This window comes from Sphaerodactylus townsendi, linkage group LG06 (genome assembly GCF_021028975.2).
Source record: "Sphaerodactylus townsendi isolate TG3544 linkage group LG06, MPM_Stown_v2.3, whole genome shotgun sequence".
In the NCBI taxonomy this organism is placed as follows: domain Eukaryota; kingdom Metazoa; phylum Chordata; class Lepidosauria; order Squamata; family Sphaerodactylidae; genus Sphaerodactylus; species Sphaerodactylus townsendi.
Genome location: NC_059430.1, coordinates 26,411,998 through 26,438,659, shown reverse-complemented (window position 1 = coordinate 26,438,659; position 26,662 = coordinate 26,411,998). Strand labels below are relative to the sequence as shown.

Here is a 26,662-nt window from a genome sequence, read left to right as displayed (position 1 = left end):
GAAAGGAGTTTCTAAGCCCCTTTGAGTCTCCTACAGGAGAGAAAGGGGGGATATAAATCCAAACTCGTTGTTGTTGTTGTTCTCTTCTGAAACCCATGTCACCTGTGCACCTGAGTAGTGAGGGAAGGTACTGTCTCATTCCTCACCATGCACTGTTTCCAGTCTCCTCTGGGGGAGGACTGTCCAAGTCAGCCCAGGTTTATCCATCGTAGGGTGATGAACTGAAAGGCCCCTTTCCACAATCCTTTCTTTCCCATCCACTGGGAAGTCTTCACTTTTGCTGTCATTTTATTCTCTCCTTGCCTCTCCAGCTATAAAATGAAGTCTGTCTGATCAAAGTGGATTTCTACCTTCCACTGCTAGCTCACCGAAGCATAGGATCTTTGGTGGCTTTTCTGTTTGAGCTTTTTCTTCTTAAGTTTATCTCTTGATTTTGTAGTGGCAGCTGATAGCAATTTCATTACTCTACGGATGCAGCCCCAGATCTTTTCCCTTGTTAAAGACTTCTGATACTCATTTATTTTATTTGTAACCTGTCCTCGCTGGCACAGCTGGACTCAGGGTGCCTTTTGGTTGGCTAAAAATATTTGTTCAGGAACAAACTTCACTCCAGCTTAAAGCGTTTCTCACCAGTCCTGCTTACTGAAACATCATAGCCTTTGTTGACTCTTCCCTTTCTCTCCTTTTCTTTCTCATTCTTTCAGGGCCCAGCTGACAATGTGCCTCCGTGCCATCATCAAGCATGATTTCCCCGGTCATTGGACAGCCGTGGTAGACAAGATAGGCTATTACCTGCAGTCTCCCAACAGTGGGAGCTGGCTGGGAAGTCTGCTGTGCCTGTACCAGCTAGTGAAAACATATGAGTAAGTAGACCATCAAGGGGGCACATCCTTTGCAGCCAATAGAGGCAGGAGTGTTTGAGAGATGGGGAGGAGCTTCTGATTCTTTGCACAGATCGCTTTCCTGTTCTTTTTCAAGATTTTTTAAAATTTTATTAAAAAGATGAAATTAATAACAATACAACAAAAACCATTAAACCACAAACGGTTAAGAAATAAAGGGTAACGGGGAAGAAAGGTGCATAAAAAAACAAAAAATATGTACAACAAAAATTATGACTACTTAAAAACAGAATTATATTTAAAAAGGAATTTTTCATGCATCTTGTATTGTTCTCTATAATGCCTTGTTGCGTTATAACTCGATTTCCTAGTCTTCACGAGAAAAACATTACAACATGTAGTTTGTCTATTTTATAGCATAGAACAAAGTAGAGGTATAATATTTCTGTCTTTTATAACAAAATAAATCTACTCTAAGTGATATTTTGCTGATCCTCAGCGCTTTCCTGTTCTTAAAGCAGGAAGGGAAAGAGAACCACCGATTTGCTCAGGAAGAAATAGCTGTAGAGGCTGAAAAGCTGTTAATGCTTCTAAGCTGATGCATGGAAGCACAGCGTGTTTTTTCCATCACAATCCAAAATGCTGATGAGCACCATGTTGCATATGCTATTATAAAGGGATCTTTGTACTATGGGCTGTTATGAAGAATGGGGGGTGGGGGGTGGGGCAGGACAGTGACAGAAGTTATCTCTCAAACAGGATCATTAGGGTGAGAGTTCAGCTTTGGTTGCTGACAGTTTCTGAATTTGGCTGCTTCCGCAGGTACAAAAAAGCCGAGGAACGAGATCCCCTGATTGCCGCTATGCAGATATTCTTGCCTCGGATTCAGCAGCAGATGATCCAGCTCCTTCCGGACAACTCCCATTACTCTGTGCTCCTTCAAAAGCAGATCTTAAAAATTTTCTATGCACTTGTCCAGGTATAAGCCTTATGCCCTCAAAGCACTGTGAATTCATACGTTATGGGGAAACAGCAAGGAAAACACTCCTAGATATCTGTTTCTACTTTGAAGTGCATTCTTACCTGTTTTACTTTGAAGTGCATTCTTACCTAGTTTCAAAAACAACACACTAAAGGTGTATAGCCTTAAGCGTAGACATAATAGCATTCATTCATTCATTCATTCATTCATTCATTCATTCATTCATTCATTCATTCATTCATTCATTCATTCATTCATTCATTCATTCATTCATTCATTCAATTATGAGACTTAATATACCACCTTTCCCCTTTTGGGTTTACATGTAAACAATAATTGGGTTTACATGCAAACAATAAATATACATGTAAACAATAATTAATAAACATAACTATTAAGATAGTGTTTACATTCTAAGTCCCTCTAGAAGAATAAAAAATAAATGTACTCTATTGGCTAGCCTTAAGAATGGTAGTCTGTGCTAAGGCTTAGTAAAAGCATCAGCCTTTTGTGTTCCCGTCCTATTACTTTTGTGCACTGCCGCAACTCCTGTTCTATTTTCCCGTCTAATGTCTCTGTATTTCTCTGGGTAACTGCTCTGTCTTTCTCTGTAAAGAAAGAAACCCTTAACGTTTCAACACAGGATAACCACAACATTGTGGCTAAAGGGCAGGCTGTGGGCCACCAGCTGGCCATGGCATTACATATTCTCCTAGGACTGTAAGGAAGGCAGTGCTATGGGTGCTCGCATGCCCCATGGAGTATGACAGATTCTCTAGATCAGTGGTGGTGAACCTATGGCACGGGTGCCAGAGATGGCACTCAGAGCCCTCTCTGTGGGCACGTGCAAACAGAGATGCCCCCCCCACACACACACACATCTAGGCTGGCCTGGGCCGCTGGGCTTGATTATTAGCATTAAACCTAAGACCTAGTTTTGGGGAAGCAGTGTAGGTAACCCTGTTAAGCGCTGTTAAACCCCACTGATTTTCATGTGAAGAACTAAAGCGTGATCCTTTACCTGGGAGTAAGCTTAGTTGCTGGCAATGGGGCTTACTTCTGAGTAAACCCTCCTAGGGTCGTGATTCACCCGTTGGAAGAGTTGCACGGTTGCTTCAAAGCAAAGCCACCGACTACCACCAAGCTTACTCCCAAGCAACGCATGCCTCGGAGCCAACCGTTTTTTCTAAACTAAAACCTCAGCATTCAGGTTAAATTGCCGTGTTGACACTTTGCCATAAATAAGTGGGTTTTGGGTTGCAATTTGGTCACTCGGTCTCGAAAAGGTTCGCCATCACTGCTCTAGTTGCACTTCATCTCCCCACTAATGATAAAACTACTTTTTTTCTTCTAAAGCAAAAAAGCAAGGTGTAATTTCTGGAATTTGCAAGGCCTTTGTTATTTTTGTGTCCAACCAACATCTTTCTCTCCTCCCCCTCTTTTTCCCAGTATGCACTGCCCCTTCAGCTGGTGAATAACCAAACCATGACACAGTGGATGGAGATTTTCCGGACAGTGATTGACAGAAACGTACCTGCTGTAAGGTTTACTCTTGGTCAACATGAAGGTCTTGGGCAGATTGGGGACGTTTAGGGCAAGGAGTGTATCGGAGTATCTGTTGTGAGGGCAGTATTCTGCCTTAGAGGGTGTTCCTCCGGCATTAGCTTTGCACTTTAAGGTTCCTGGTTCAAGCTCTGGTTGTCATTTCTGAGGCAGGGACTGTGAAGATATACCAGGTAAGTTTCAGGCCCCTTTCACAATTGTTTGCAAGTAGATTTTGCTATTCCGCATAGTAAAATCCAGCTGCAAAGTGGATTGAAAGTGCATTATTCTGCATGTGCGGAAGGGGCCTCAGTATCACACAGGCCAGAGATGTGCTTACTTTGATGGCTCCCAAAGACAGACTGCAAAACCAGCCCAGCTGGGCTGGCTGCAGAAAAAGAGCAGTGTTGAATGCACCCATTAGTGAAATTTTGAGGGCTTCCTTCTAAGAGTTCTTGCTTGCACAGAGTAATGATTTTTTTATTTCTTAGTACACCAAGGTGTGCTTATAACTGTGAAGAGACTCTTGAAGTCAAAGCTGCATGAATTGAAATAGTCCTAGTGGTTTTCAGGAAGATTAATTGAAACTGGTCACATGTAAGGATAAAGTTATAGTTTTGCAGGAACATTAATTAGTAAATGTTCTTTGACTTGAACAATGTGTGGTTTTATGTGATTGTTGTTCCATCTTTGTATAAACAAAATGAGTTAGACATTTGTTTTAATGGAGTGTTTAGGTTAGGTTGTTAGGTTACAGACTTGCATTGCAAAGATGCAAATCTCTTATTATGCCATGTTTAAAGTTAACTTGTTTGTTTGCGTGCTGGCCAGCTGCTCATTATTTCATTTGAACAGGAAACTCTGCAAATCGACGAAGATGACCGGCCAGAGTTGGTGTGGTGGAAATGTAAGAAGTGGGCTTTGCGGATCGTCGCTCGCCTTTTTGAAAGGTAATGCACTGAAAACAAAAAGCGGTTTCTAAATTCTGTTTTGTCTCTCTGTATACTTTTCCATATAATCTAACCAAAAAAACCTCCCTCTTTCAGGCTCATTCCGCACATGCAGAATTATGCACTTTCAAACTGCTTTCAGTGCTCCTTGAAGCTGTGCGGAATGGCAAAATCCACTTGCAAACAATTGTGAAAGTGGTTTGAAAATGCATTATTTTGCGTGTGCGGAAGGGGCCTCAGTTTCTTTTTCCTCACTGCCGACAACCTTGCTATGAAACCCATAATCCCTTCCCTAAACTGAGAATAAAATGATAAAAAAGACCAAGGAAAGACAGGGTCAGGAAAGGAGGGAGGTGGGGCTTGATGTCTATGTCAAAATCTGATTCGTTGTCATGCTTCAGTTTGTATCTTTTGAGGAAGCTGATCAGGTTTGAATCTTTCATTACTTGCTTGTCTCTCCGTGTGGGGCTGGTGTCTTCAGACACTCTGGACTTGTGTACCATTGCCCTGCCTGGTGATCTGTCAGACATTTGGTAAGCCTCTTGGTTTGCTACTCTCCTGGGTCTACCATAGTAATCCAGGCAGGTGTACAGCAGGTAAAGATCAAAGTAATTACACCAGTGCGTACTTCTACTCACAAAATGAGGAATATTTCAACCAATAATCAATTGGAATACAATTCTATCTTTGTTCTCTCGGTAACAACTCAAAATATTATTAGCACAATTCAACAGGTAAGGCTCATTCACGCTTTCCACGGCTGCATCCTGGAGATCCAGGAATTCCCCTTTTCTCCAGTGCTCTGGGCAGTCCATGTTTTTGTGCTTTGTGCAGTCCCCGTATTGCCCCATTAGGTCCCTCCGCTTTCGGAGGGAAACCTGCTGGAGATCCCTGGCCCAAAGGATGTCCGGCTGGTTTCCACGAGGGCCAGGGCCTTCTCAGCCCTGGTCCCTACCTGGTGGAATAAGCTCCCCAGTGAGATCAGGGCCCTGCGGGACTTGAATGGGTTCCGCAGGGCCTGTAAGACAGAGCTTTCTGCCAGGCATTTCCATCTAGCCAGCTGGCATGACCATTATCATCACTGGCCTCCTGGATGGATCGATGGATCGACCGACGGATGGACGGATGGATGGATGGATCTAGGAGGCCAAAGATGATCAATTGATCATCATTGGCCTCCTAGATAGATAGATAGGTAGGTAGGTAGGTAGGTAGGTAGGTAGGTAGGTAGGTAGGTAGGTAAATGTTTTAATGAGGCAGTGTTTGTCTAAAATGTCCAACCTATCGCTCCATTTCATTCAGAAAAACAAGGCATTTGACGTTGGAGTTCAGCATCCCTTTTGTCATATATTCGGCAGTCCCTCTTGACAGTTTTGAGCAAGAAGCAGTATGGTGTATGGGGGAAGGGTTACATCTAGAAAAAATTGGTGGACATTATTTGGTGGCTCCTGTGGAGCATTTTGTATGTCTTAATCTTACTGTAAAGAAGTAAATCACGGAAGGATTTACTTGGCTTGACCATTTGCACCGTTGATTTGGATGTCTCTTTTCTTACAGGTATGGTAGTCCGGGGAATGTAACAAAAGAATATTTTGAATTTTCTGAGTTCTTCTTGAAAACCTATGCTGTTGGAATCCAACAGGTAAAGATCTTTTAGCTTATTTTGGGAAGGAGTATAATGGCGCCTGAGTAAGGATTTGCTAATGCCTTTTGTGCGGATATAATCAAAATCAGTCATTCCTCTTCCTTGGCCATGGGAGGGTCTGTCTGTGGCAGGAGAGAAGGAACAGAAGAAAAAGAGTTGGATTTATATCTCCCCTTTCTCTCCTGTAAGGAGACTCAAAGGGGCTTACAAACTCCTTTCCCTTCCCCCTCACAACAACACCTTGTGAGGTAGGTGGGGCTGAGAGAGCTCAGAAGAACTGTGACTAGCCCAAGGTCACCCAGCTGGCATGTGTGGGAGTGCACAGGCTAATCTGAATTCCCCAGATAAGCCTCCACAGCTCAGGAGGCAGAGCGGGGAATCAAACCGGGTTCCTCCAGATTAGAGTACACAATACTGGTTTTTTCATTTGGCCAAAATTCTGAATGAGTAATATGTTGATCCTTGTCATTAACTTATAGAAAGGTCACTTTGAGCAGGGTGTGGAGTAGTTTTGCTTCGTCTACAAAGTGGACTGGCAGCAAGTTTTTGCCATGCCCACTATTCCTTTGGATACCTTTGGCTTGGCAATTGATGTGTGTGTGTATAGGAAGGGGGGGTGGGGTGCGCATGAAGTGGATTTTGCCCCAAAGCTTCCAGTCGCTGTTCCCTAGTTTAGCTGTTTGTAAGCCGAATAGCCCCGATGACTTTTGAGTTTGTCAGAGCTCAGAAACTAAGCAGGGTTGGTCCTTGTTAGTGCTTGGATAAAGGACCACCAAGGAAGACCTTGGGTTGCAGGGGAAGGCAATGGCTTACCTCCTCGGCTCATCTCTTGCCTTGAAAACCCCACGAGTGGTCCATCATGAATCAGTTGTGACTTGATAGCACTTAATTATGATTATTTATGTGTTAAACAACTAATGCCTATAGGTAATCTGGGATTGCATGTTTGGGGTAAGCGGCGATGGGAAATTTTGAATCAGGAGGTCCCCCTTATAACTATTTGCTATTGATCCAACTGCATATCTTCTACAAACTTTTCAGTGCGATTAAAGCAACTCTGGCTGTTCAGTACCCTGCAATTTCTGTCCAATTGTCCTTTCACCATAACAACTTGTGAGCAATGGATGAAAGGGAATCTGGGATGCTTTTTTCCCTGTTATAAGTGCCAGTTGGTCCTGAGTAACTTTCAGCATGCTGGGTTCAGAACTCGGATGTTAAAATTGCAGAGCATTGAATAGCTGTTATTCCGCTTTATGGCCCGTGAGATCGTCACAACGCTCTCATTGCAAGGTTTCGTTAACGCAGTCTAATATTTGTTTTCTCTCCCCCACCCGTTAGGTACTGCTCAAAATCTTGGACCAGTACAGACAGAAAGAATATGTTGCGCCTCGTGTCCTGCAGCAGACATTAAACTATCTGAACCAAGGGGTCCATCACTGTATAACCTGGAAGCAGATGAAACCACATATGCAGGTCAGTGCAACAAACCAGCAATTAGCTGCTGTGTGCAATACCAAGTGTTTAGAACTTCTTGGACAGGCAAACATTTCTACTGAGGATGCTAAAATGGGAGCAGATCTACTGTGATAGAAATAGTAAATAACCACCCGGCTGATATTTTGGTGACTTTAATTCCCAAACATTCCATTGCCAGGAGAATAAAGTTTGTCACACAGGGGTTTCATCATAGCAGTTCTGCTGTCGTTATTTGTGTTAAAATGTATCTGCAGCTATTTTTTTTTTAGTAATTTCCATGTCTGTTATCTCTTGTGTGCAAGGTGATCCAATAATGCAGGGGTGTCCAACTCTGGCTCTTCAAGTGTTCATGGTCTACAATTCCCATCAGCCCCTGCTGGCATGGCCAATTGGCCAGTTGCAATAATGAGACTGGTTATGTCAATTGACATTCTAGGTTTGGTCACCTGGCTCATTTTATTACGATGTTTCCATGATATTTTGAACTGCTGAATTTCTGAAAAATGCAAAAATTCCCCTATACCTGTCCCCCACATTAGCCATGAACGCAAGGTACTACTGTGCAATGTTCACACTGCACTCAGTTGATATTTTGGGGTGCATTTGGCAATTTGAGCAAGAGTCATCATCTTCATATTCCAGCCATTATATTTTAAAAACATTTTTAATGTACGCCAACATTAAGTGCGCTCCGTTTAACAGCTACGTAAATGCCTGGCAGCAGTAGCAGTGAGACACCGTCTTTCAGATGCTCAGGCCATTGAGGACTTCAAGAGCTAGAAATGGAGAGCCAATATGGTGTAGTGGTTAAGACCAGCAGACTCTAATCTGAAGAACTGGGTTCGATGCCCTGATCCTCCACATAAAGCCTGCTGGGTGACTTTGGGCCCATCTCAGTTCCCTCAGAACTCTTTCAGCTCACACAGAAGCAGGCGAAGTCTCTTTCCTTGAAAACCCTACAGGGCTGCAATAAGTCAGCTGTGACTCGTCAGCATTTTGTACAGCAGGTTAACAACAGCGCTTTGAATAGTATTTGGTGTTTAATTATTCATTTATACCCACTTTACATCATTCTCCTCTCCACCGTATTATCCTCACAACAACCTTGTGAGGTAGGTTAGTCCGAGAGAGAGTGATTGGCCCGAGGTCACCCAGTGAGTTTCTGTGGCATGAGTGGGGATTTGAACCTGGATCTCTCAGACAGTACTCCAACACTCTTCACCACTACACCACACTGGGCATATTGTATCCAGAAACAAACTGAAAAGCTATTAGACAGTTGTTCTGTAATTATATTTTCTAGACAGTAGAACATGGTTTTGATGTAGGATTTCCTTATGATGCTTTTGTTGGAATACTGAATGATTTACAATGGAGTAATTTTCTGAATGTGTTTCGTGTTCCGTTCTATAAGACTCTTTGTGAAGACGTCATCTTCTCCCTGATGTGTTACAAAGATGAGGATGAAGAGCTCTGGCAGGAGGACCCCTATGAGTACATTCGCATGAAATTTGGTAAATATCTGTGGAAGTTCCTGATATCCTCCTGTTCTGTTCCTAGAATTCCCAACAACAACAACAACAAAATTAGTTATAATGCTCTATTGAGGTTCATCTCTACAGTTAAGAGGGTTGTGGATTGTTTATATTTTTAAGCCAACACTGTAACTATATTGTTGTTTAGACAAAGGGGAAAAAACCCACCCCAGACTGCAAGGAGCAAAGCTCTGTTACAATTACCTCTGTTACAATATTCTGAAAACCCTCATTAACTACATGTTTAAAAAGAACAGTGGAGGCAGCGTTGGGTATCAACTGTAGTATTCCCATTACTGATAGTAACATGTGAAGAGCCCTGTTGGACCTGGCTGGTGGTCCGTCTCGTTGAGCATCCTGCTTCCCACACTGGGCAGTCAGTTTCCCTGGAGGGTCAAGAAACAAGGTATACAGGCCAAGATCTTTGCCATGTCATAAAACATGTCATAAAACATAAAACAACTCTTACTCATTCAAGAGAGTGGGTTACCTGAAAATAGGGCATGTCCTAGAATCCAGAGACACCTTGATCAACCAGTGAAAAAGGATGGGTAATGCAGTCCTGCAAGACTTCTTGTACAGAGGCAATATTTAGTCCTCTGCATTTGCAGAGTGTCAAGAGACTGGCTTGCCTCGCAGTCTCTTGGCTTCTCAGAAATGTTAGTTCAGGCTCCGGGCCTACAAAACCATACAAGAGTCTCTGGGGCTGTGAGGTCCTGCTGACTGCTGTTTCAGAGAGCAAGTTAAAGAGGAGATGGGAGTCTGATGGGGCTTGGAGGTTTCAAGGTCAAGAGAGCTGTGAGTTTCGCCTGCACATTCCATCTCATTAGGGCAAGGTGGGAGAAGGTGGCCTCCTCAATTGGGCCTGTGTGCATCTGCAGAGGATGTGGTCTCATGCCACCAAGGCACCTGATTGGTTAAGATCAGCTGCTTAGCCACACATTTGATTGGTCAGCTAGAATCATGTCAGTGCAGTTTGGCATAAAGATATTTCATTCTAGTTGGTGTCTCTTTCTCACAATACTAGAACCAGGGGGCATCCACTGAAAATGCTGGGGGGAAGAATTAGGACTAATAAAAGGAAACACTTCTTCACACAACGTGTGATTGGTGTTTGGAATATGCTGCCACAGGAGGTGGTGATGGCCACTAATCTGGATAGCTTTAAAAAGGACTTGGACAGCTTTATGTCCAAGCTGGATAGCTTTAAAAAGGGCTTGGACAGATTTATGAAGGAGAAGTCGATCTATGGCTACCAATCTTGATCCTCCTTGATCTCAGATTGCAAATGCCTTAGCAGACCAGGTGCTCAGGAGCAGCAGCAGCAGAAGGCCATTGCTTTCACATCCTGCACGTGAGCTCCCAAAGGCACCTGGTGGGCCACTGCAAATAGCAGAGTGCTGGACTAGATGGACTCTGGTCTGATCCAGCTGGCTAGTTCTTATGTTCTTATGTCTTTTGCCTGGATTGTATCTGCATCCTCTCTTGATTCTGGACCAGATTTGAGCCTGGCTGACCGGAACACCTGTCTGAGACTTTGAAACTCTGTTAGACTCAGTCGGATCAGGTAGCTTCTGGATTAGAGACCCAATGCTTGTAAAAAGGCCATGGGGAAAACCTCTTGCAGAAATTGTGCTGAATGCATGTGAGATTGTGACCATTGAGTATACTCCCACCCAGCCCATGTAGTGTGCCATACCAGAGATAAGAAATTACTTGAACTGGCAATCATGCAGGTAATCCCCGGCATTTTCAAATTGTGGTGCAAGAATGGGGTGTGGTTTTTTTTTAAAAAGCAACAGTAGTACAGGCTAGAAACCCACTTGCTGCTTAGTCATCCTTATTCAGTAAAATTTCAAGGTGATTTTCTTACTAATTTATCCAGTGACAAATTTCTTCTGAAACTTTGTTAGATGTGTTTGAGGATTATGCGTCCCCTACAACAGCGGCTCAGATTCTTCTGTACACCGCAGCAAAAAAGCGAAAGGAGGTACCTCATTCTCATTCTTTTAAAATACAATGACCAGATTTGACGATCAAGTAGCTTTTCCCCCTCCCGTGGTCCTCAAAGGCAGTCGTGCTGCTTATATTTGTTTCCTTCCATTTTTAATGTTTATTTTACTGTCACATTTTAGTCTTCCCTTTCATGAACTCTCTCGTCCAGAATCCAGTTGGACTGGCAGAGAGATTGGCTGGCCTGAGGTTATTCAATCAGATTTGTGGCTGAGTGAGGGTTTGAGGCCAGATCTCCGTCGTCTGGCACTCTGGCCACTATTCTTCACTTGCTCCCTGGAATCTCAAAGCTTAGTTATATTTAACTGGGGCGGAAGGGGGAATATCCTGAGCAGGTTACGATATTCAACAAAAGGAACTATCTGCATCTAAGGCTTAAAACTACTGTTTACAAAACACACGGCATATATTGAGCCAGGGAAATAACAGTATATTTAAGAATTCTTAGAAATTTCCTGTGCTGCCAGCGTGGTGCAGTGGTTAAGAGCAGGTGGATTCTAATCTGGAGAACCGGGTTTGATTCCCCACTCCTCCACCTGAGTGGCTGGGGCTTATCTGGTGAACCAGATGTGTTTCTGCACTCCTACATTCCTTCTGGGTTACCTTGGGCTAGTCACAGTTCTTGGGAACTCTCTCAGGCTCACCAGGAGCAGCAGTGACATAGTGGTTAAGAGCAGGTTTACTCCAATCTGAAGGAACTGGGTTTGATTCCCCGCTCAGTCGCCTGAGCTGTGGAGGCTTATCTGGGGAATTCAGATTAGCCTGTACACTCCCAACACACACCAGCTGGGTGACCTTGGGCTAGTCACAGTTCTTCTGAGCTCTCTCAGCCCCACCTACCTCACAGGATGTTTGTTGTGAGAGGGGAAAGAGAAAGGAGATTGTAAGCCCCTTTGAGTCTCCTATAGAGGAGAAAGGGGGGATATAAATCTAACTCTTCTTCTACCTACCTACTTCACAAGGTGCCTGCTGTGGGGAGAGGAAGGGAAAGGAGTTTGTAAGCCACCCTGAGTCTCCTTACAGGAGAGAAAGGTGGGGTATAAATCCAAACTCCTCTTCTTCTTCCTCAATGTTTAGCTACGTATCTTCAACCAGTCCCTTACTGGGTTGACAATCCTTGCAGTCAGCCATTCAAGTTTGTTGCTTGCCCATGTGAGAGTTCTTAAGTTGCCTAATTGCTTTGTGACAATGCGGCAAAGTCCTTCTAGGGCAGTTCTTGAGGACTGATGTGAAATTGTAGGCTTTTTTCTTGCTCTGTCTGCTCAACCAGCCTTGATCATAATTGTTGGTGGCTTTAATTCTGGCCAACGTTTTGTTTTCCTGCCGCCACTTCAGGTGTTACCCAAAATGATGGCCTTTTGCTATCAGATCCTCACCGAACCCAGCACTGACCCAAGGAAGAAAGACGGAGCATTGCACGTGATGGGATCTCTAGCAGACATTCTGCTAAAGGTATCAGGATGAAGCTACATAGGAAGCATCCGTCTTAGTCTCCAAAGATTCAGTTTGGCTTGTTGTTAGCAGGGGCTGACAATATATTTTAAAAGTAATGCAGGAGCTGAAAATGCACTTAGTGTATTTCTCATAAAAGCTCTGTAATGCAGAAGGGCTTAATCCCCATAGTACAAATTCTCACATTCCATTTTTGAGCTAGCTTAGTTCGTGGGTGTGATGTAAAAGAGCGCTTTTGCTGTCAACACATATTGTGATAGGGAACCCTTCAGCAGCTTCTGAAATGGATCCATTCTGGTCTTGAAACTTAAGCCTGCAGCTGGTCATTGACTTGCGAGTCGGGGGTGGGGGTGCCCAGCAGGGATTGTCTGTGCATTGTTACCCAGGTCTTACAAATATAGGGAACTGTGGAGGACCAGGCAAAGATGCCTTTTAGCAATGACACCAGGTCAGTGAGCACGTTCTGCCCAACTACGAGTTTTCTGGTTAGGCTGCCTTTCTAAATGTTCCAAGGGACCCTTCTCCTTGAGTTGCTAGAAGCTTGCTTTGTGGTCTCACCTTCATCAACACAAACAGCCACACCTGGTCGTGATTGCTTCATATAGTACATTTTTACCCTAAACATGTAGCATGCAGGGCAGTCCTGATACGTATGCCATAGGGATTTTTGTCCTTTTTGTGATTGCCTAGAACTGTAAAACCTTCATGAATGAACACAGCAAATGCACTTTCTGGCTGCAAGTTCTTAGCAATTGTGAGGACCTACTTAAATAATGCGGGCGCCTGTTCCTACGTGACTTGGGAATGTGTTCTAATATAAATCTAGAATATCTTGAGTATGCGTGTGAGGTTGTTGTCCTGTGGAATATTCGGGCCTATCTGCATTTCATTGGCCTTGTATGATACCAGAATATTGTCTAGAAATGGACTTAAATTCGAGGCTGCTTCGGCTTGGCTTGGTAGAATAGTTCCACGGCAGTCATTCTGAGAAACGAAATGGAGATTTACTTTTTGTTTGTTGTTATTGATTCCACCAGAAGAGTATATTCAAGGATCAAATGGAGCTGATGCTACAAAATCATGTCTTCCCGTTGTTCATGTCCAACCTTGGGTATTTAAGAGCCAGGGTAAGTGCTCAGAGAGCAGGCTTTATTCTGCAGGGGTTTGGCTTTTTTGAAAATCAGTCGAGAGCATCTATTTCATATTATTGCAAAAACAAATCTGTACTAGAAGCTGTCCTCACCTCAGCCACACCTGTGCCAGTCCTTCCTCTTATATGGTTAAGAAATTGCAAGATCTCATGCCAAGGCAACCCGGCTGCCATTTCCTGTATTAACCAAGACTGGTGGCAGCAGAAGAGCAGAGATCTTTTTTTCACTGTGGTAACTGTGCTGGCACTCCCAACCAAGTCTAGCAGTAATGGGGGAGCATTTCCCAGCTTTTGTGCAGCATCTTGGTACATGTGTCATCTCCGTTTTTGTAGCTTGGGTGCCTAGCCAGCGTGGTGTAGTGGTTAAGAGCAGGTGTATTCTAATCTGGAGAACCGGGTTTGATTCCCCACTCCTTCACCTGAATGGCAGAGGCTTATCTGGTGAACCAGATGTATTCCACACTTCTGTATTGCTGCTGGGTGGCTAGTCATAGTTCTTTGGAACTCTCTCAGCCCCACCTACTTTCCAAGGTGAGGAAAGGAAAGGAACTTGTAAGTCACCTTGAGTCTCCTTCCAGAAGAGAAAGGTGGGGTATAAATCCAAATTCCTCCTCCTCCTCTTCTTCTTTGAGAACTGAAGCACTCCTTTTATTATGTAAAGACTGGATCATTGTTTTGATGCACATAGAGTCAACGTCACTGCAGCCTGCAGATGAATACTGCCTTCAAACAGTTGCGTGGTGCTTGGAGGCAGTGCCGGGAGTTGAATGCTGGACCCAGGTGTTCAGCTCTGCACTCTCCGTCCCCGTGGTCCACATGGAGCTTGAAGACAGCTGCTTTGCAAAGCTGAATGCTGGGCTCCTCTGTGGACCGGATAAAATCTTGTTGAGAGCTGACTGTGGCCTATGAGCTGTCGTTTGGAAACCCCTGTTCCAAACCATCAGTGCTGGAATCAATAACGAATAATAAAATCTGTCGCATCAACCAAGTCTAGTGACTGCAACAGGGCCCTGCCTTGATTAAACCAGATTAAACCTCCTCAAAGTAGTAAACAAGTTGTCAGGGTCACGAGCGCTCTCCCTCAGGTTGGATATTTAGCTCTTCCCCCCCTCCCCCGCCCCCTCCAAATCCCAAGCACAAGGATAGGGGGAGGACAAATTTCTGCACTGTTGTATGTCTTCTGATCATCCTTGAGTGTCAGTGGGAGAAACAGACTACAAAAAAAGATACATTTGAACTCTCCAGCAAACCGTTTTTGAGAGTCTGACCTGCTTTCTTCTTGGGCTGTTGCAGTCTTGCTGGACCCTTCATTCGTTCAGCACGTTGAAATTCCACAATGAGCTCAACTTGAGGAACGCCGTTGAGCTGGCGAAGAAGAGCCTGATTGACGACAAAGAGATGCCAGTCAAAGTCGAGGCTGCCATAGCCCTGCAGTCGTTAATAAGCCATCAGGATCAAGGTGTTGTGGTTTCTGTTCCTCGCCTGTTTCCCTGCTCTGCATTGGCTTGGCTCTCCCTGTGTACTCAGTTTAAAGCCACTGACCGTCTTTTGTTCTGATCTCCCTCAGTTTGTCTGCACTCTCCTGACCTCTGTCTGAACCAGGCTTGCCGTTCTGTTTGTCCCTTTCATCCCATCTTTCTTTGCTGCCTATCTGTGAAATCAGCTTTCCCTGTCTCTTCCCGTTTTTAAAAATCACATCTTTTTGTACCTCACCTTTGAGTGCAAAACCTGTAGTTTTCATTAGTATGGTGATGGTTAAGCATGCAGGTATGTATGAGATGATGGTATAGATCAGGGGTGTATCTGCCACAAGGGGGGGGTCAATTGACCTCACGTGCCCATTATGTCACGTGGGGGGCACCAAATTGCGCCCCCCCATGTGACCTGAAGGAGCAGCCAGGCCAGGAGCTTGCAGTGAGCCTGTGGGGCAGAGGCGTAGCTGGGCCAAACTGCGCCTGGTGCAGTGTGGGAAGGGGGGGAGCCACATTTTCCACTCCCCCATGCCCCTCGCGGCGTCCCCTTCCCGCCCCCCGTGGCTCCCCCCCTTCCCACACTTACCTTAGTTCCTTTCCTTTTTCAGAACTTTTTCAGGGTGCAAAAGGCCTGTTCTCAGTAAAAACTGCCTGAGGAACTATACTTTCCAGGAGACCTTGTGAGCCCCAAGGTCTCCTGGGAACTGTAGTTCCTCAGGCCATTTTTACTGAGGCCTTTTGCAGCCTGAAAAAGTTCTGAAAAAGGAAAGGAACTAAGGTAAGTGTGGGAAAGGGGGTGAGGGGGCAGGGGGGGGGTTGAGGGCACCTCGGGGGGAGGGGGAGAGGCCTGGGGTGATTTTTGCACCCCCAGACGTGCGCCCGGTGCATGGCGCACCCACTTTCCCCTTGTAGCTCCGCGACTTCTGTGGGGTGCCCCTCAGCAGCCTGGTGGGAGCTTCCCGGCTCGGCTGCTCCTCCAGGGTGGCAGGCTTCCGGCCTGGCTGCTCCTGCCCCTGAGGAGGATCAGCCAGGCCAGGAATCTCCTTCCAGGCTGCCCAGGACCGCCACTGCCCTCCTCAGCCGGCTGAGGTAAGTGGGGGTGGGAGTGCAGGGGTGTTTGGGCTGGTGTTGCCCCGAGCACCATTTTTCCTCGGCACGCCTCTGGTATAGATTGGTGTATTAGCCGCTGATGTCACCTGTGGATCTGAAGACTTGCTAAAACAGAGCTGTTTTCCTCTGTCTCCCGACTGAGAAGGAACTTGGCGGTGTTGCAGCTGTGTGTGTGAGGTGATCCGTTCCCCAAATGGCTTCTCACTCTCATCTTCCACATAACTTGTCTCCCACACTCACTAGCAAAGTGGTTCAAGAAGAAGAAACGAACTGACCAATTTGCCAACGTGTGGGACAACCTCATACAACTATGCTTGTAAAGGGGACTTTTTCTCCTCAGGAGATCTCTGCATCCTGACACCGAAGCATCCTTTCTGGGCTCCCTGTTTCTTTTCCTCATACGCGCGTTCATCCTTTTAGCAAAAGAATACGTCAAGCCCTACATCCGGCCAGTGATGCAGGAGCTGCTGCTCGTCATCCGGGAGACGGAGAACGATGATCTCACCAACGTCATCCAGAAGCTAATCTGTGAATACAGCCAGGAAGTGGCATCCATTGCTGTTGAAATGACGCAACACCTGGTAAGATTTCTGGTTTGGTTTGAGTGAGATTTTTATTCAGGGTAGCACTGAAGCATGATGGGGTCTTGGGAGTGGCTTTCATGTACAGACAGGTAGCTATTTGGAACATAGTATTCTTTTTTCCTGGTTCTGATGTTGAAGCTAAGCAGGGTCTGTCTTGGTCAGTTTGTAGAGGAAAGACCATCACAGAATACTATGAAGAGACAAGTAACGGCAAACCACCTTTGAACACCTCTTGCCTTGAAAACCCAATGGGGTCACCATAAGTTGGCTGTGATTTGGGAGCAATTTTTTTAAAAAATCTACCCAAAACACCACACTTTTGCCATCATACATGTTCTGAACGGTACCGATTTGATCCACCCATAGGATCCTACCATTGATTTAAAGTAGCCATATGTGGCATAATGCGAGGCGGAAAAAAGTCCTAACAGTATTAGGTTTCTAATATAAACTTTCAAAATACTTTTAAATACATTACTGTTGGTCCTTAAATCTTCTCAGAAACTGCCTGGAACAACTGTCAACAGTGATTCCAACAAGCACGGACATGCAGAAGTTCCCAGGTCCAATCTCTGGTATCTCCAGCTAACACATTTCAGTTGGGTCAGTCTGATGGACATTAGTTCCTTGCTTAATTCTCTAGTACAGGGGTAGGGAACCTACGGCTCTCCAGATGTTCAGGAACTACAATTCCCATCAGCCCCTACCAGCATGGCCAATTGGCCATGCTGGTAGGGGCTGATGGGAATTGTAGTTCCTGAACATCTGGAGAGCCGCAGGTTCCCTACCCCTGCTCTAGTATAAAAAGAAAGCCACTAAGTGTTTATAGAGAGGGGCCGTAGCTAAGTGGGAGAGCTCTTGGCAGGCAAAAGGTCCAGGCTCAGTTCCCAGCATCTCCCCTCAAAAGGCCCAGATGAGGTGAAGATCTCTGCCTGAGATCCTGGAGCTGCTGCACTTGGAGGAGACCTTCATGGACCGATGGTTGAGTCAGTAGAAGGCAGCTTCATGTGTGCTCAGTATCTTGAGACTGCCCTTCTTCTCATCCATTCCTCCCCCCCTTTACATGGCCACTCCCTTCTCTCTTTTCTGCCTCTTCTTGTCAGTGCCAGATGGTAAGCTTTTGGGAATGGGGATCGAGCTGAGGTATATGGAGCACCCTCTCTGCTGGTGCCATATAAATAACACTTTCATGGGGTCCAGGAACTGCATTTTAAGAGGTCTGCAGGTGGCACAGGCCAGGATATGCCTCACTTCTCTGATTTTCTTCTCTTTAGGCAGAGATATTTGGCAGAGTTCTCCAGAGTGAAGAATATGAGGAAATGGAGGATAAAACTGTCATGGCCATGGGGATCCTGCACACCATCGACACCATCCTGACGGTTGTGCAGGACCACAAAGAGGTTAGCTTCCCCCATGGTCCTAAAGCCACGCAGGCCAACGGGCTGCTCTAAAGCCCTCTTTGCCTCACGGGAGAGCCCAGTCTGGCCTGGGCCCGGCCTTCACGGCTGGTAAGAAAAGCTTTACAGAAAGCTTTTTTTGAAAATCCCGAGGGTGTGGATTTCGTATCAACGGTCTTTTTCGTTTGTTTCGTTTCTTCCAGATAACGCAGCAGTTGGAGAGCATTTGCTTGCAGATCATCGGCCTTGTCTTGCAGAAGCGCGTCATAGGTATCGTTTCATAATGCCGCCCTTTGAGAGTTTATAACTCGGTTGTGTTTTGAGTTTTGCTTTTGGGGTATGCCAAGGAGTGAAAAGTACTGTATTTTTATAGCTGCTGTAGAGAGGAGCACACTTTTTGTCCTCTGTGTTGACTTCGGATTTGGGCTTGAAAAGAAAACTGCCATCAATTTACTTTTTTTAAAAAAATCAGTCTTTTTATTGTAACGTTGCTGTGTGAGTGCCGCTTTCTGCTGAATGCAGGGCAGAGTGCAGGCCCAATTTAGGGGGAAGTGTCTATTTCACTTACTCGCATAAACCATCAATTTGACATTCTCAAGGGAGGCAAAATCTGAATCAGTAAAGTGGACATTCAGATGGCATCTTTACCACAAACTTCCTTGATGGTCTTAGGCACATTACCATCACTTTGAAAAACAACAGCAGTAACTCATAGTAGTTCAGCACCGAGGCCAACAGTAACTCACAGGAAAATTGCAGGGAGAGATGGTCTTCCCAGCACCTAAAAAAGCAGTAATCTGGAGCCTGTGCCTTCCCAATGGCTTCACGTTATCTGGACAGGCTTTTAATAGTTTAAAGTCCTCAGAGTCCCAGTGATCAGCTTTGCAGAACATATTGGCTCCCTCTTTTTCTGGCCCACCCATGAGTCTTCTGTGTGCTTTTCTTCCCACTGAATTCTGACCACAAGCCAGCGGTTCTGAGTTTCTTCCTCCCTCGTGTTCAAACTCTGGCTCAGAATTCACAGATACTTTTAGAGCCGGGGCATAGGACATCAAGAAGAAGAAGTAGAAGAGTTTGGATTTATATCCCCTGTTTCTCTCCTGTAGGGAGGCTCAAAGGGGCTGACAATCTCCTTTCCCTTCCCCCTGCCCCAACAAACACCCTGGGAGGTGGGTGGGGCTGAGAGAGCTTAGAAGAACTGTGACTAGCCCAAGGTCACCCAGCTGGCATGTGTTGGAGTGCACAAGCTAATCTGGTTCACCACATAAGCCTCTACAGCTCAAGTGGCAGAGTGGGGAATCAAACCTGGTTCTCCAGATTAGAGTGCACCTGCTCTTAACCACTACATCACGCTGTCTCCTTGCCCTTATGGTAGTTTCACATTCTGTGGAGGTTTTTTGGGAGGGAGACTCTTAGCTCAATGCTTAATTTTTCTGTGCATTTTTTTCACTTAAACCTTGAATCAAATGTGTTCAATGCACACAAACCTAGCAAGCCTTTCTGTTACTATATTGATTGTTCTATTAAAAGGGAAAGATCATCCAGCACATTGGAGGACTTAAATCACAGAATAGAACAACTGAGATAATATGGATCTATGTGAAATCTGCAGGGCTTGGATTTCCGGCTTCCTCAGTTTTTGTTTTCTTCCTTTCAGAGTTCTACGAAGAAATCCTCTCTCTGGCTTACAGTCTGACTTGCCATGCGGTTTCGCCTCAAATGTGGCAGCTTCTAGGTGTCTTATATGAAGTATTTCAGCAGGATTACTTTGAGTACTTTGCAGGTAATGAGCTATATAGCGTGTTCTGAGGGGGAATTGATGGATGTTATAACCACCTCAGAGACCGCGGAGGCCTATTCAGGCATGTAACTTGGCGAAAGACTGATGTTGGCTCACAGTCGTTTGGAAAGCTGTGATGGAACGTGTCAATCGTCATAATGTCTCCACTGTTTTAGCTGAGCAAAAACAAGCTCGAGTCACTCTTTGCTGCCAGAAGTTTAGGGCAGCTACATTTGAGTTGAGTGGCACCTTAAAAAACCAACACTGTTTTCAGAGTGTACGCTTTCCAGAGCTCACTTTGTCAGAAGTTTAAGGCTGAGCATACCCTGAATAGCCATTTCCAGGATTTGTCTGGAATAAAATAAAATTACATTCAAATTTAAATTTAACAAGACTGCCTTTGTCTCTGCATTTCTTCAGCTTCATTTTCAAAGGTGAGGAAATACAGTTCTGTCGTTTGCGTGTTGGAATTGGGCCAAAGGTGACCCCAGATTCAAATCCTCTTTTAGGCCTGCAGGTTATTAGAAGGTCAGGTGACTATATTAAACCCTAGTCTATCTTTCAAGACTGTTGTCAGGATATAAAATAGGGCAACCCCATGTATATCCACTGAGTTCCAGAAAGAAGACCAGGTTTCTTCCACACACAAACTATTCTCTGGGTAACTCACATTACTCTTGCAAACGCAGAGATTGCTAGATCACTATACTGTTATAATGTTCTATTGCAGTACTTAGCTGTCAACTTTTAAAAAGTTAAGTCTTTTGCTTTTTTCCTTGTGAAGTTATAAGGGGGAAGGTACTGGCTGCATATTTTTCTTGTATCTCTATGGTGAAACGGGGTAGAGAGTTCCTTTGAAAAAAACAAGTAGGAGTCAGTACATTGTTTCCAAAGAACATTACAATGCGATAGCAATCCCTTAAAAAAAAAGCCTATACAAAAGAGACACCTTGCTTGTAACCTTTCCCAAAATATCATATCAAACCAAGTTTGGGAAAAATTGCAACAATGTGGGAAAAATATCTTTATAGGCCTCAGGGATTTGTGCTAAAGCAGGGGTAGGGAACCTGCGGCTCTCCAGATGTTCAGGAACTACAATTCCCATCAGCCTCTGTCAGCATGGCCAATTGGCCATGCTGGTAGGGGCTGATGGGAATTGTAGTTCCTGAAGTTCCTGAACATCTGGAGAGCTAAATGTCAGATGTTCCTGAACATCTGGAGAGCCGCAGGTTCCCTACCCCTGTGCTAAAGGGTGATTCTGGAATCAGAAGTGGCAGGTCACTTTTTAAAGGAAGAAAAGCTACTTTACCCTGTTCAATTTTCCTTTTCCCCCCAAAATGACCTTGTTGCTTGTCTTTATGTAGATATGATGCCTCTTCTGCACAACTACATCACTGTTGCCACGGATACATTACTGTCAAATCCTAAAAATTTAGAGATAATATATGCTATGTGTAAAAAGGTGAGTGTTTAGTTTTTCTTCTTATCCCGACCAACTGGATACCCCCTGTTTGTTTTTTTCTTTAAATGTTGGTTGTATCCTGTCTCAGAGGAGGAAGGGTCATGTGGAAAGGATGAAAACGTTGCAGCTTTTTCCTTCTTCTCCACACCCAACTCATGGTTCCTCATCCATTCCAGTTTAAGAGATTATCCATGAGCATTCGGGGTAAGGATCCAAGGGGTTCAGTAGGATGTGCTTCCAAGCACCGGATTCAGCCTATTGAGGACTTTTTTTAAGAAGCAGGAATTTTTTAAAACCAGGATAGCATTATAATAATCTGTTACAATAATATACTTTCACAGCTTTTAACATTTAAAAACTCTAGCCCTTTTCCTTGCAAAGTTATAAGAGGAAAAGTAGTGACTGCACGTTTTTCCTTATAACTCTCGAATTAAACATTCCTTATAACTCTGGAGTGAAACAGCAAGCTGGGAGTCAGTACATGGTTTCAATAGACCACTATAATGTCAGGCAATATGTTGAGAATTCAGTTCACATCCTGTTCCTTTTATGAAGAATTTCAGTGAGTGATGTTTTACTGGCAAGCTGTTTGTAGTATAATGGTAGAGTGCCAGACTAGGAGACCCAGGCTGGAATCTATCTTCAAATGTTGCCAGATGTTACATAGGTTCCATTAAATGGTTTTCATTTGCTAGTCTGTCGGGGCAGGTTCGGTTCTCTCTGTCTAAATCTACGCAAGAGGTGCTGCCCGTTTCCTGGCAAGCTGCAAAAAATCTGCTGCTCTAAATTATTCTTGGTTTTGTTGCCAGGTTTTGACTGGGGATGCTGGCGAAGACGCGGAGTGTCACGCTGCCAAGCTATTGGAGGTCATTGTTCTGCAGTGCAGAGGGAGGGGCATTGACCAGGTAAACTGCCAGAAAACGCCATTTTTCTTTGCATGTTTCAGAAAGCTAAACTACTTGGCCGTTGAAGGACCACATGGGGCTTGAGTTAGAAAGTCAAACTTCTTTTCCTTTTGACATGGGACCAATGGGAACGTTCCCCATTCAAAGTCTCCTTCATCCGTCAAACCGGATGACGCTTGGCTGGTGAGAACATTATTTACCCAATGCATCCACCAGGTGGCACTCTGGGCTCTTTACTTCGAAATGATTTCATAAAGGATGTTCGAGAGTCAACTAAAAACATCTTAAGTGGGGAAGACGTTTGAAGGGTGACATCTAGAAGAATAGACCTCATGTATTTTTCAGAGGTGAGGATAGAGGTAGGGAGGACAGATACAGAGACTTGGAAGCAACCAACCGGAAGACTTATGCAGTGATAGCTGGTTCTGCAAACGTAGGCAGGGGCTGAGAGCGTGACCCAACGGAGATTGCTGAATCGGATCTTAGCATTCAAGCCAGCCCTGTATAATCATCTGGTGTAAGCGGTGAAAGGGAAGGTGGTGGAACGCTGTCACTGCTCATGTCAAGGTTTGGCTCTTCCCCAGGTCCTTTTAGTATATTGTCTATGCCCTTTTAGTATAAACTGGAAATCTTGAGCCCGAGATCTCTGAGTTGGAATAGAAACCAGCCTCATTTCCCCTTTCCCTCCTGAGCCCCCTATTCTTCTGTTCCTTCAGTCTTGCTAACTGCACATCTCTTCAGCTTCAGGGGCCATGGCAAAGTATGTGTCCCAGCAAGCATGGTGGTTAAGAGTGGCAGCCTCTAATTTGTAGAACCAGGTTTGATTCCCCACCCCACCACGTGGAGCCTTCTGAGTGACCTTGTGATGATCGCAGTTCTCTCAGAACTCTCTCAGCCCCACTTACCTCACAAAGTCCCTGTTTGGGAGGGAGAAGGAGGGATGGTGGTGGTTGTGGGCCTCTTTCAGATTCCCTTTGGTGGAGAAAAACTTTCCATGTTTCCTCTGCTTTTCCTGCCATTTTCTTTTAGCTTCATATTTTTCAGCCTGCTTGGGCCCTCCCTTTTTACAACCTAGGGAAGCCGAGGCTCCCAATCCTGTTTCCCCCTCATGATGGGGTGGGGGGGGGGGATTTCAATAGGCATTGTATTGGGTATGCCTAATCATTCCTCTGCCTTGGAATACCCAGAAGTAAGCTTGGCTGAGAAGAAAAATGACTTTGGGAAGGGTGTATATTGGGGAGAATTGAATGCGGGATGGGGTGGGGGTCAGTGCTGATTCTCCTCTGTGTTTTCCCTGGTTTGTTCATTTCCTTTGGCAAGCCCGAGTATGCAGTTGCCTGCCAGTGAGGCACAGTCCTGTTCTCAGCCATCCCTGATCTTGGGCAGACTTCCCACACTGCCCCATCCTGTCTCTTTGATCTTGGGCAGGAGTCTTCAAACTATGGCCCTCCAGATTTTCATAGACTACAATTCCCATGAGCCATACCACTTGGCCATGCTGGCAGGGGCTGATGGGAATTGTAGTCCATGAACATCTGGAGGGCCATAGTTTGAAGACCCCTGATCTTTGGCCTTCTTCCCCTTCAGCCAGTCTGACTTTCTTCTTCCCTCAGTAGTTTTGCTGATTGCCTCATTCTGGGATGGGGCCTTACCCCTCAGGGGTTCGAAAGCATCTCAATATGTGGTGAGTTCTAGGGGCTTACAGCCGTTCTCAACCTGGGGGTCGGGACCCCTTTGGGGGTCGAACAACCCTTTCAAAGGGGTCGCCTAAGACTCTCTGCATCAGTGTTCTCCATCTGGAAAATGGATAACTGTAAGGGTTGGGGGTCACCACAACATGAAGAACTGTATTAAAGGGCCGCGGCATTAGGACGGTTGAGAACCACTGGCTTAGAAGATGCCACCAAACCATTTTCCTGCCTATTAGTTAGTGTGCGTTATCTATGAGAGGGAGAGCCAGTGTGGTGCAGGGGTTAAGAGTGGCGGATGCTAATATGAGAACCAGGTTTGATTCCCCACCCCACCACGTGAAGCCTTCTGAGTGACCTTGTGATAATCACAGTTCTCTAAGAACTCTCTCAAGCCCATGCAGAAGCAGGCGATGACTAATCACATCTGAACATCTCTGATGTTGAAAGCCCTGTAGGGTCACCATAGGTTGGCAGGAACCTGACAGCTCTTAACACACCCTTGTCTGTATGAGCGCTGTAAAATAATTCCTGCTTTGTATCAAGGTCGTCTTTCTGTGGTCTGTATTAAATTACGGAAGTTTGCGTGTGCCCTCTTTTTCCACAGTTGATCCTGTTTCTGCTGGTTGTGGGGAGGTGCAAGGAACTGGTTCAGTGTTGTGCAGTGGTTAGAGCATCATGTGAGGAGTTGGGAACCCAGGGGTCCCATTCTCATTCCGCCTTGGGCCCTTGCTCAGTGACCTTGGGACAGCCAAATCTCCCTTCCAGGCCTATTATGAGGATAAAATGGGAAGGGGAGAATCCTATTTGGTGTCTTGAGTTCCTCAGAGGAAAGATAAAATAAATATGTAGGAGCCTCTTCTGTTTGAGCAGAATAAAGCTCTTTTGAATTGCAAATGGAAGTTTGCTGAGAAGAGGAAAAGGAAAGGTGTATAGGCACAGTTATCCCTTCAAGCTTATGTAAGGATCCAAGGGTGCTATCTTGCTGGAAAGAGAATTGTAATTGAAGCCTGTGGAAAATGAATCTTTAAAGACAGGATATTTCTTTCAAACGGTGTGTGTGTGTTTTTTCCCCCTCTCCTCTTCTTTTCCTCTTGTTTTGTTTCTCCAGTGTATCCCGCTCTTTGTAGAAGCAGTCCTGGAGCGCTTAACACGAGGGGTTAAAACCAGTGAGCTCCGCACTATGTGCCTCCAGGTTGCCATAGCTGCCCTTTACTACAACCCTGAACTCCTTTTGCACACTCTAGAGAACATCCGGTTTCCTCACAACCCTGAGCCCATCACTGCACAGTTTATAAACCAGTGGATGAATGACACAGACTGTTTTCTTGGGTAAGCATCCTGTGGGCCTCGGTGGGGGCGGGAGAAGGGTTTAAGGCAACCAGATGATTTCTTGGAAAGTGCCTTGCCCTAAGCATCAATGAGGGAGGACCCTGTAAAATCCTTGGAGGGGAAGGGAAGATTCTTCCCCTCTTCCTTTTATTCCACAGCCTCAAGTGAAGAAAATCTATTAAGGAGTGTTTGTTTCACAACAACAAAATAATTTTAACCCTAAGCCTACTCTCCTTGAGAGAGACAGGCTATAAATGAAAATAAAAAGGTAATCAAAATTAAAGCCACACAAAATTCCTCATATATAAATAATTAGGTAGGAAAAACGTGGGTCCCATTTTCATTGTTTGTTCTTTCAAATAAGGAAGACTGAAATAGGTCTGAAGTCTTATAAATGAATGGCCCTTTAGTTTTGTAAAGTGCAGTAACTGTATGATATCAGTCACGCCTTGTGTTCTCTTGCCAGTTCTTGCTGCAGCTTCTAATCACATGCTATATTGCAACATCCTGTATTGTGACTACAGTATCTATCTTGAATTGATACCTAGGAATGTTATGAAATGTTGAAAAGAAAGAGTTTAAAAACAGAACAGTCTACGCCAGCAGCCTTGAAAATAAACCCATAGACGACAGATTTTTTTAAATTAGCTTATTCCCCAGTCCATACCTGTGATGGCCAATTGAAAGAAGGCTAATGGCCTTTTGGAAAGCAAAAGCGCCAACACTTTCAATTCACAAACATTTATCTGCCCGGTCACCTGGAGATTATTCCAGCTTGCCACAGGTGAGCAGCTGCTGGCAAAATCCGATTCCCTCATACACTATATGGAGAGCATAATGTTCAAGAGGCTGGGATTTGGGACTGAAGTATAACCAGCTGCCTTTTAGTTGATCTTTGCTTCCCACCAGATAAGGGCAGACCATTGCAAATTGATATCTCTCAAGCGATCAGCAGCATTTTGTACTTCGATATTTTGGTGGGTAGACTGAAATCAAGATTTGGGAAATCAAGGTTTGTTTCACTCATTTCTTGTAGGCGTGCTGCTGGAAGGCATCAGCTTTGGTCAGGCAGTCCAAGGTCAAGGCAGTTACAAAGACAAGGCAGGCACAGGCATGGTCAGGCAGTCCCAAGTGCTAGTAATCCAGGGATTCAAGCAGGTAGGCAGACTAGGGACCAAGGTTCGTAGAAACCAGGCAGGAAAACAGGTGCATGGAGCTTCCCTGTGATTCACACTCATGGCATCCAGGCAGAGCTAAGCCCAAGACACGGTTTATACAGGACAACCTTGCTAATGACGCCAGGCTGCAAAGGCTCAGTCCTCTGGTGTTGCTGTTTCTAGCTCAC

At 45.0% G+C, this 26,662-nt stretch overlaps 1 protein-coding gene across 1 annotated transcript in view; it reads left to right on the top strand.

Moving 5' to 3' along the window:
• The window catches only part of IPO8 (importin 8), a 51,508-nt gene that overhangs the window by 9,661 nt on the left and 15,185 nt on the right, over nt 1-26,662 (top strand). Inside the window, exons 4-21 of the mRNA XM_048501137.1 lie at nt 705-863; nt 1,665-1,821; nt 3,274-3,363; nt 4,222-4,316; nt 5,874-5,958; nt 7,300-7,434; nt 8,852-8,951; nt 10,886-10,962; nt 12,321-12,437; nt 13,475-13,564; nt 14,881-15,046; nt 16,590-16,750; nt 18,028-18,153; nt 18,354-18,420; nt 19,808-19,933; nt 21,295-21,392; nt 22,202-22,297; nt 25,097-25,317. Of these exons, the coding sequence (XP_048357094.1) occupies nt 705-863; nt 1,665-1,821; nt 3,274-3,363; nt 4,222-4,316; nt 5,874-5,958; nt 7,300-7,434; nt 8,852-8,951; nt 10,886-10,962; nt 12,321-12,437; nt 13,475-13,564; nt 14,881-15,046; nt 16,590-16,750; nt 18,028-18,153; nt 18,354-18,420; nt 19,808-19,933; nt 21,295-21,392; nt 22,202-22,297; nt 25,097-25,317 (2,166 nt within the window). The remainder of the gene's footprint in view (nt 1-704; nt 864-1,664; nt 1,822-3,273; nt 3,364-4,221; nt 4,317-5,873; nt 5,959-7,299; nt 7,435-8,851; nt 8,952-10,885; nt 10,963-12,320; nt 12,438-13,474; nt 13,565-14,880; nt 15,047-16,589; nt 16,751-18,027; nt 18,154-18,353; nt 18,421-19,807; nt 19,934-21,294; nt 21,393-22,201; nt 22,298-25,096; nt 25,318-26,662) is intronic.